Source organism: Drosophila elegans, unplaced genomic scaffold (genome assembly GCF_018152505.1).
Source record: "Drosophila elegans isolate 14027-0461.03 unplaced genomic scaffold, ASM1815250v1 contig_149, whole genome shotgun sequence".
Classification (NCBI taxonomy): domain Eukaryota; kingdom Metazoa; phylum Arthropoda; class Insecta; order Diptera; family Drosophilidae; genus Drosophila; species Drosophila elegans.
In genome coordinates, this window is record NW_024545513.1 from 14270804 (window position 1) to 14281198 (window position 10395).

At 36.5% G+C, this 10395-nt stretch overlaps 1 protein-coding gene across 1 annotated transcript; it reads left to right on the top strand.

Annotated features, from left to right (window-relative positions):
• Positions 1–203: 203 nt before the first annotated feature.
• LOC108150033 (protein YIPF1) lies at positions 204–2819 on the top strand. The gene is made up of 4 exons (XM_017277996.2): positions 204–796; positions 1307–1513; positions 1581–1673; positions 2136–2819. Exons 1-4 carry the CDS (start codon positions 317–319, stop codon positions 2427–2429), a joined length of 1074 nt encoding a protein of 357 aa, XP_017133485.1. The 5' UTR covers positions 204–316; the 3' UTR covers positions 2430–2819.
• The last annotated feature ends 7576 nt before the right edge of the window (positions 2820–10395 follow it).

The window sequence follows — 10395 nt, forward strand, 5'->3', positions numbered from 1 at the left end:
GTTTTATATAATTTTTAGTTTGAAACAAGTATTTATTATTGAAATATATTTAATATATATACTTTTTTTTAATGAAATAAACAAAACTCGATACATGTTATTTTTACTTATATGTATTCACATTTTGTTATAGCTAAGAACTAGCTATTTTTGGCGCCACACTGCCATCGCTTGGTGACGAACGCAGCTGATGAGTGGCCAGCTATCGATAACCGATAACCTTACGCTGCCAGCAAAATTTTTGGGGCCAAGTGGAAAATACGTGTAATATTTACAATAAGCGAACCCCAAAGCAGTTAGTTCAACTAATATCCAAATGGAGACCCCCACGGCCGACGATCTGCTGCAATTCCGCGACTATAGCGGCGGTGCCCCGGCCCAAATCAATGTTAATTCGCCAACGCACGGTGGTTCTTCCGGCGGCGGTTCCATTGGCTCCATTGGCGGTGGTGCTGGTGGTGGTGGTGGTGGTGCCAACGCACAGCGTCAACGCGGCGATCCGCTGGCGGATTTAATCTACGACATGACCACCTCGGCCCAGGGTTTTTCCGGAGCTGGCTCCCCCGGCGGATCCCAGCCGCAAAGCTCCCCGCAGGACGGATCTGGAGGCGGTGGGGCGCGGCTTTCATTCCTCACCATCGAGTACTACCAGCAGTTCTTCAACGTCGACACCTACATGGTGCTCGAGCGGATCGCCAACTCCATGATCCCCAAACGGGCAGCCGGAAACTATCTGCGCATGAACATCGGCGAGAATCCGGACCTCTATGGTCCCTTCTGGATCACCGTCACCCTGGTTGGTAGCTTCCCAAACAACCTTCTGACTTTCCAACAAGATTAACACCTTAAGAATTCCTAATTGGATGGTAATTCGGCACTTTAGATAGTTACTTTTTAGTAATCTGGTAATTGTTTTCAAGCTTTAGATGTATTTAAAGAAACAAACCATCTTTGTAGATGATTGCAAACCAAAGTAATAACTTAAATTGTTAATTAAGATGAATTCATCTTTAATTAGAAGTCATTTTCGGCAGGAGAGTACAGCTTGTTTGTTAAACAAGAACTTATTTGAAAGTGAAATTACTATATCATTTTTATATGGACATTTTATTGAGAAAAGCCACATTAGCAGGATGTTTCTAAGCCATTTATAGATTGATTAGGAGATAAAACATTGTTAATTACTGATGGTTGGCCTATTTATTTGTATGCTTTTACTAGAGTGCGGGATACTTATCCTTCTCTCTTGTTTAACTCTGCTTAATACGTTTGTATTTCATATGAATGTTTTTTCTTCTGTTTTCAGATTTTCTCAATAGCAATTAGTGGCAACATAGCCAGCTACTTGCACCATGCGAGCGATGGCTACATCTGGCACTATAACTTCCACCTGGTCTCCTATGCGGCCACCTGCATCTTCCTGTACGCCAACATCTTGCCAGCCGTTCTGTGGGCCTTGTTCAAGTACAGCCTGAAGCCCGTGGATGCGGCGGACGCCATCGAAACGGAAAGCGTAAGCTTCAGTTCTTTTCCCATTCATCCAATCCATCCATCTCGCTCACATTCACGTCTTTTTGCAGGCCAGCTACACCCCGAGCCTTCTGTCGCTGATGTGCATCTACGGATACAGCCTGGCCATTTATATACCCGTCTCCATTCTCTGGGTGATCAATGTAAGGAAATTTCTGTGAATGAAGCATAGGAAATTTCTGTGTAGGCTTTAGCAATAACATCTATAAGTTGAAGTTTCCGTTTAAAGTACCTATTAAATTTAGTGGAGTTTCTTTCAAGTTTAACCAAAATGTATTGATAAAAGTGGTATCAAAAAATTGGTAGATTCGAAAACTATAGCCTTACTGCTCATTTCTGTGTAAAGTACTAGGAGTAAATTATTCTCTTAAATGCAAAACAGTTTTTTATAAAAATTTATTCTTGATTAATACTAGATATATGATATATTCAAAAAATATGCAATAGACAGAGTTTTATTTGGAGTTGATAGTAAAAGAGATTTGATTAACTTAGTACAAGAATAGAATAAACATTAATTTTCAATAGTTAATGTATCTATTATTTTGCTATCTTTAACTGAATTGAAGTTATAAATAAAACTAATGCCTTTCAATTCTTTGCAGGTATCGCTGTTGCAATGGATCTTGGTGATCACCGCCGCCTTGCTGTCGGGCACTGTTCTGATTGCCGTACTGACGCCTGCCCTGCGTAACTCGCAGTTCTCGCTGTTCCTCATCATCGGCATCCTGAGTGCCCATGTGGTGCTGGCCGCCGGATTTATGCTCTACTTCTTTCACAATCCCCCAGATTCGGGGCTGGCTGCAGGTGCTCCGCCACCAGCTGCGCCTGTTCCTCCGGCTGCCCTGAAAGTGACCGAGGCCATACTTACCGCAGCGAACGGAAACCAGTCCCACTAGAAAGCATTCCGCGGATGCCAGTTCGTCACCGTCGCCGTCGCCGTCATTTGTTGTACACTAAGTTGTCCTTACTATATTGTATTCGTTAGAGGGCCAAGCTAGGACCAGAGATGGTCCAGGATAAATCCAACGTATAATCCCCTGCCAAAACTGATCCCAAGCAGCCCGTGTCTTGTGCTTTATATTGGCTTTCTATAACATTTGGCGACTGTATATTTATATTAAATTAGTGGTAGAAATGTGTGTAATACCAAAAAAAAGAAACAAATATCTAGAACTTTTCGCTGGGGTAGTAAAAAATTTAAAAAAAAATTGTGTCGTAGATCCAAGAATGACAGAAGACTATGTTAATCATGCCATCATTAAAAACTGTAAATATAATCCAATGTACTTAAAATGATTATTATCTTAGCCTGATTTTATGGATGATAATTGAAGGTTGTCTGGTAATCTGATCCATTTTTCTAAATGATCCACATTAAGTTAGTTAAAGCATACATTTTTCTTATTTCTGTACGATTAACCCTTACCTTTCTTGAATGATGGGTATTTTTGTGGCACCCCCTTTATCTTGGGTAAAATAAATTATACTTTTCCCATCAACATCACCATATGGAGGAAGGTCCTTTGAGAGAATGGAGTGAAATAGAAAATTTGCAGTGGAAAGGGGATGCTGAGTTTGGTTTTGTTTTGTTTTGTTTTCAGTTTTTTTTCTGGGGAGTTGGGTTGCTGTTTGGCTTGCTTGTTTTTGTGTGGCTGCACGGTATTTTGGCCAGCTTTTTTGGTGGTAGTGTCATGACATACCCAACCACCTATATATACAGGCTTGTATGAGCAATATCGGGGATCGCGGGGGCTTTTCATCGTTTTTGCTGCCGTTTTTCATGTTTCGGTCTTGCTTTTGGTGAACTTCATGCGCTTGGCGTGTTTATTCGAGCAATGTGAAATTTTAGACGTAGGGAACGATGTCGAGAACAGGGTGCATTTTCAAATTTTATAAAATATTATTAATTACATATATGTTACAGAGATTCTTTCACTTTGGCTTGGTACTAAAAATGAACTTCAAATACAACAATTGATAAAAAAAAAATAAAAACCCTAAAAAAAAAATAATTCATATTAAGCAAAATATCCTTTAAATAAAGAATACAAAATATTATTAATAATATAATAAAAAATATATTTCATTTTAATTTCTAACCAATTTTTGGTATTAGTTTATCATATATTAATACTACATATATATAAAACAATAAGTAAAATTATTTTATATATTACAAGTTTGCTTGTAAGTATATTTTTGAAGGTAAAATAAGTTTAAAGAATAAAACGTGTTAATACAAGTGAGCAAGTTTTAAATAAAATAAACAAAAGAGAGCTTCATTATAAACGGGTTTTTCATGTTTATATTTTTAAGTTATTGTTAAGCATCAAAATATAGATTTTTGCGAACTTTTGTTTTGGTTGCGCCACCCCGTATAAAATTTGGTATGTAATTCACGTACATAGGACCCTTCTACACAGATACTCGCCATGGCACACATGTGTGTGTGCGGAACTCTTTGTGCATGTATGAATATTTGCATATATGTATTCATCCGACTTGCACCCACGCACATTTTTAGAGAGAAAATTTCCCAATTTCATATGCAAATATTCGCAAAACGCATCGTTTTGTTCATTCTTTTTATGCAAGTGAGATGGTTATATATCGCTCATCTCCCTCATTCCTTTTGCTGAAAAAACGCATTTACTTACAGGAAAAAATACATAGAAACGCGTTGCATATTGTGATCTACGAGGCGTATACTTAATGTCAGAATCCGAACTTAATATTCAAGCAAGTTTTTTGCTGCTAAAATATAATGAAACGGCGAACAGTCAGGTGCAATTTGTGTAACTCACACATTAATTATAATTCTGAAATAAACATGCGTATATACATCCGTAAAACACATATGTAACAAATACATTTATAAAATAAAAGCAATAATATCCATCGCATTATAACAACATTTTAAAGCTTAGACACTTACTTATAATTAACCTAAGTATAACGACAAAATTATCCGTACATACTCATATTACAACTATCAGTATGCATAAAAGTATCAAATTTTATAAATAAAAACTCAATGACTTGGTAGTACATTTTTTGATCTTTATTGACATCTTTTAATTGCAATAATTAATTTTTTAAAATTCTATTTTTTTGCTGGCTAATTTTGTTTTAAACAATATTATTAACTTGATAAATGAATTTGTATATTGTAATAAATTTCGGTCGGTGAGGAACAGCACCACATTAATTTCGGGCAGTGTCTGTACGTCTTAACGCATAAATATCAGCGTAAAATGTTATATATGGCCACTGATTCTATCGATTTGTGGTGGCATATAGATTAACTGATTTGCCATTCAGCTGATTAGCATTCAAGTGGGTGGATGTGGATGTGGGGGCGCCGGAAAAACGGAAGTCACTGGATGGCTGTTAAAAGTTTTTTCGCTCCCTTCGCTTTTTCGCTCTTTCGATCCTTTATTCCTTTTATTTGTTCGACCGCTTTTTTTTTGGGTTGGAGTGAAATTAGCTGATGTGCAGCGAGTTGTGTGATTCCTTTTTTGTTGCCTCTTGAAGCAATTACACCATCCCATCAGCTCTTCATTCCTACTATTCTTCACCTGCTCTTTCCATCAAAATATGTGCACTGGGAAAAATGTTAATTTTTTATATAAAAAAAATTGTTTTTTTTTTTTATTTCTTGCAAAAAGATAAGACTTTTTAAGTTTATATAAATGGTATTGATTTAAACGTGTTTTGCTTTTGTCTAAAAATTTTAACACAAGTTAATTAGGTAGATCTACCTTACTTTTAATTTGGGGAAAAAGTTTTAAAAAATTGCATTAATTGTAACATCGTTAAATAGTAAATGATTGTGTTCTGTTTATCTATTTTAAATTTTGAATCAACCCCAAATCTTAAATATGTGTTTGTGTTAAATTTATATAAATTAACCATTACCATAATCATATTTTTGGACCAAAATAAATTAAATTTTATAGGAACGTTGGGAGTATAATTTCTGTCTGTGTACTCTTTTGTGAGTAGGAATGTGTGTGTGTGAGAGTGACTTAACCCCTTTGAGCCGCCCTCGTAATGCATTTGAAGCGTTAAAATGCCACTTCAGTGAGGATGTTTGGTCTCCGGCAAGGAACTGCACACTGAGGGGTTGAGGGCTGGGGTTAAGGGGGCGGACTTAAGGGGTGCTGGCAGAAGTGCATATGCTAATTGGTAAGTGCACGGCTCAACGAGCACCTGTTGAAGCCCGCATCTCTTTCCTTCAGAATCAGATACTGACTTGAAGAGCTACATGTATATACCATATACTTATTCCCCCGATAGGGTGACTTTCTCCTTTCATTGTCTCTTTTTATATTTTCTATTCGAAAATTTAAAACAATTTTGTAAATAGTATTTTTGGGAGTGCAACTGTATATTTAATTTCCGATTTAAACTTTATTTCAGTGCCAAAATAATTTAGTACAAATTACCTATAAAGCAAATACTGAAAATATATTTTATTTATAATGCCATCTCTTGAATCATGGGGATGTTAAAAAAATCTATATTTAATAAATTTAATGGTTCCAAGTAACGAAAAATGAATACAAATCGGAAAATAAATTACTTATTTTAAGACGTCGGGGATGGGTAGATATTATCTACTGGATATAAATGAAGAATAAATATTGATTTATTTCCCTTGCGTTCGACTGAATGGAGCTTCGTGTGTGGTGAGAGCCTTAAAGAACAGGGGATTGGTTAAATAGTTTTTATTTGGGATCCTTGTAACGGGCTTTTATTGGGTTAATTCTGCAATCCTTTTCCCCTGTTTTCGCCTTCGTGACTGCTCGTCTTTATTTCCATCTATTTTCTGAATATCCTGGGGCCACACCACCACACACGTACCTCAGCAGGATGTGCTCTGCCACGCCCCCACATCCTTTCCGCCCCCTTGCACTCAATTAAGTGGCTGTGTGGTGTGCGTGTGTGTGTGTGTGTCTGTGTGTGTGTGGGGGTGAGTGGGCAAGGAGTCCTATGTTGACTTGAGAACTTGGCACAAGTTTTGCGTACGAGTTGGACGACTACGTGACAGCCGCTGCTATTGCCCCACACTGCCCTTTCAATCCACAATCACCCACCTCCACCCACCTCCACCACCTTGTTTACACTCCAAAGCCCCCTATTTACCAGGCGACACACCCTGAAAAATAGTAGATATCAATTTTTGAAAGACCCCACTGTTTGCGGTTCCCGAAACTTGTTTTCTTGTTAAATATTTTTTCTTCTCTGGAAAATACAATTTGAGAAGGTGTTCAAACTTTGAGTAGTATTTTTGGACATATAAAATACTGTTTACCAACCTATCCACCATGAACAAAATTATTTAAATATTTATGATAATCCTAAATATATTTTCTGTATTAAGTAAATCTTTTTTTGTACTTTGAATTTTAGTTTATAAAAACGTTTGGAGCCCTTCACGTATAAATCCACTTTTAATTTACTGTGAGTAACAGAAAAATGTCTTTGCGATTTAAAAAACCAAATAAAATAATAAAAAAATTACAATTGATTTGGGTTAGTTCAATGTTATATATTAAATATTTATTCAATAAAAAATTTTTAACAAATTTTACAACGAAATGAGAAATTTATTATTGTTTTATAAATAATTGAAATAATTAATAAAATAAATAATGAATAAAGGTTTGTAAAAGTTTGCCATGAAATGTAGGAATATATCTAAGAGATTTCTTTTTTAGGGTGTATCCCCGCTAGAAATCGTATTTGTTTTGGCTTTAAGACAGCCGTCTTAAAGTCAACCCATGCCGATGTCTTCATCTCCATCTCCATCACTATCTGTATCTTCATCTCCAACTGCCCATCTATATATATATATATATATCGATGGCAATATCTCCGGGTGAGTGTACGTGGGCAAAGTACGGACAATCTGCCGGCCGGCAGCCGGTTTGCGTGCTTTTGGGGCGTGTTCGGCGCCCAGTTTGACACAATTTCGAATGCCGCCGCCCATATGCAGAAATTGCTCCATTTTCCATCGGTTTTGGCGGAGAAGTCTACACGGTCCGGAAAATTCTCCAGCGGGACAGCGCCCCTACGAGAGCTTTTCCAGCGCGAAAAGCGAAGAGCTTTCCTTGGCAGGCGATTGGGGTAGGGCGACTGCACATCCTTCGTCCTAGAATACGGGATATCCCATCCCAGCTATGTATTCAGTTCGGGATTTGGCTTAGATAATCCCTGGAATTTTGCGACCGAGGTGGAGTGGGGTTGCACACACATAATTTCATTATTAATTTTAATTTATTAAAATTGTTGAAAGGCCGGCGGCCCCCTGATGACCCTAATGCTAAGTAAAGTGACTTCAAGGGAGCCCTCAACTTTAAGTGGGATAACGGAAGGGGATGCATTTTGTGTTAATATTTCTGAAGCTAAGTAGTTGGTAGTTTCGCAAATTACAACTATACATAAATAATTATGGCAGAAGACAGACTATTGCTGTTTTTAGATTCAGTTACTACCAAAAGTATCTATGCTTAACTTTTATTTTATTTTTAAGTCCTTTATTTTAAATGTTAAAAATATGCCTATTGGACTGCAGTACTTTACCTTCAAGTATATGTTTACCATTTAATTAATTTATATTACTGACTGGATGGAAAATTGCTATTTTACACCTAGTGTGTATGTTAAAATACTTTATACTTTTCTTGCACCAAAAAAAATTTAACTTCTCGAAGGCTTCCTTTTAACTAGCAATTTTGTGACACATCATTTTTAAAAGTATAAGTCAAATTATACTGTTTAAATTTATTGAAATAAAATTTTAAGTTTTTAGTTATTTAAATTTTAATGCCAACCTAACGTCAACCTATTTCTTTTTGTTTTGTGGAATATAACATTATTGATTTTGTATTGCAATTTTATATGGCGAGAACGTTAAATTGCAGCACATTAAAAATTCATTTGTGAATATTAATATTTGATCAGTTCCTACTTAAGCAAATTGAGTCCTTAGTTGAACATGAATTGCATTGCAAATATTCGCTCTATTGTCGTCTCTATCTGCTCCCATCTAGCTGTCTCTCTCTTTTCAGCGCCCGTATCCTGTTTGCCGGCAGCTGAGACAAAGTCTTTCAATTAATTTCGAATGCGAATGCACCGAAGCTCAATGCAAACATTTGCACAATTTCAAATCGCTTTTGCCGTTGCTATTTATTTTCCCACCCACTGCTTTCCCACCCACTTGTTTCCTTATTCCTCAATCTGTTCCTTCCTTTTTGTACCTACCCAAGCGAATATATGTTGTGAAATTGGGTTTTTTTTTTGTTAATATTTTAGGTAGTTTTAAATATAATTTTATTTGATAAAACTCTAAATTTTAAAATTTTCTCATTGCTAGCAATAGTTTTTCCCAATATGTAATTACAAATATGGCAATCATTTGAGTATAAATATAATTAGTTTAAAAAATTAGCTATTATAATATAAGAATAATTTCGATATTTTTACTATTGAAAAGATTTCGTTAAAAAATAACCATTTTTAAAGCATTTTTTGCTATAACTTGGTCAAAATTAGACGCCCGCCTAAATGAATGACTGTTGAAAAAGGTATAAGTTGTTGGGATCTAGGTTAGGTACAAGGTATTTGAGAAAATAAGTGAGGAAAAAGGTTCGAAAAAGGTTCTTCAAAAATTAAAAAAATAATGCATAACTTAAATCTAATTTCCAAGTGTTTTGTGCTGTTGTTTTTGGAGGTTGCCAGCAGCTGAAATTACACAGATTACATGGGATATAGACGACGGGCTGTTGGCACACATTTACAATAGCACCTCGTTACCACGCCCCCGTTGTCGGGGGAAAATGCATTTTCAAATTATTTAGAAACCGCGCTTGGAGAGAATTTTCCGCTGGCCTGGAGAGTTGGAGCCGGGGAAGTCGGAGGAGCGAGCTGAGGGGCGGGAAAAGCTGGTCCGAAAGCTCTGCTCCTGTCTGAATTGTAGGTGCTGCGTTTTCGGTGAAAAGTCTCAACACAGGATGTGTTGGCGTCGCTGCCGGCGTCGCAGTCGCTGCGGAAAAGCGCCTCTCTCTCTCTTTCATGTTGTGGGAAAATTCAGTACGAGTCAAGCAGTCTTCGGCGCATCCAGCAAACGCGGTTCTTTTTTAAGCGCGTTTTCGTATTATTCTACTCATATGATTTATCATTTGCGTCGCTATATGATTTCTCCTTGTTTCCGTAGTACGACAAAGCAACTACTACTAAAAAACAACAAAAACCAATAAAAAAATATTAGGCAAACGTTTTTCGAGATCGGACCAGCAGAAGGCGGAAGGAGGAGCACTAAAACAAACTTGCTGGGGAAACAAGAGCGAAATATTCCCGGGGAATACCGGCTTTCAAGGACCGTCGCTGTTCTTCCTGTCAGTCAGTCAGTCAGTACGTCCCCTTAACTTTTTTATATATTTTTGTATATGTGTGTGTGTGTGTGAGTGTGAGATCCGCGATCGAAGCGATATATACCATAAAGTTCACATTTCTTAACTATTTCGATCCCTTTTATAAGCTCAATCCGAGGTTAAGAATTGGAGCTCAAGTTAGAATCTAAGAGAAGAAAGGTATAAAGAAATAGATTGAATGAAGATCAAGAAAAGTGAGTACATTATTACACAGCAAGAAAACATTAGCCTTAGATTAATAACAGTAATTAAAAAAAATAATTATAGATTATTCACAAACCTGAATAAAAATTGGCTGTAACTATTTGCTTATTTTGGTAATAGTATACCAAATGAATACCATTTTTTAAGACTAACCAAGTGTTTCAGAAATATTACTTAAATTATATAAACGTAGAGTACATTTTAGATCAAAATTTTAAGA

What these genes read in the sequence shown, in the direction of transcription:
- LOC108150033 (XM_017277996.2), top strand. Translation starts at nt 317, where the DNA reads ATGGAGACCCCCACGGCCGACGATCTGCTGCAATTCCGCGACTATAGC. An exon ending in TCTGGATCACCGTCACCCTG is followed by an intron (nt 797 to 1,306) that starts GTTGGTAGCTTC and finishes TTCTGTTTTCAG; the next exon opens with ATTTTCTCAATAGCAATTAG. An exon ending in CCATTCTCTGGGTGATCAAT is followed by an intron (nt 1,674 to 2,135) that starts GTAAGGAAATTT and finishes AATTCTTTGCAG; the next exon opens with GTATCGCTGTTGCAATGGAT.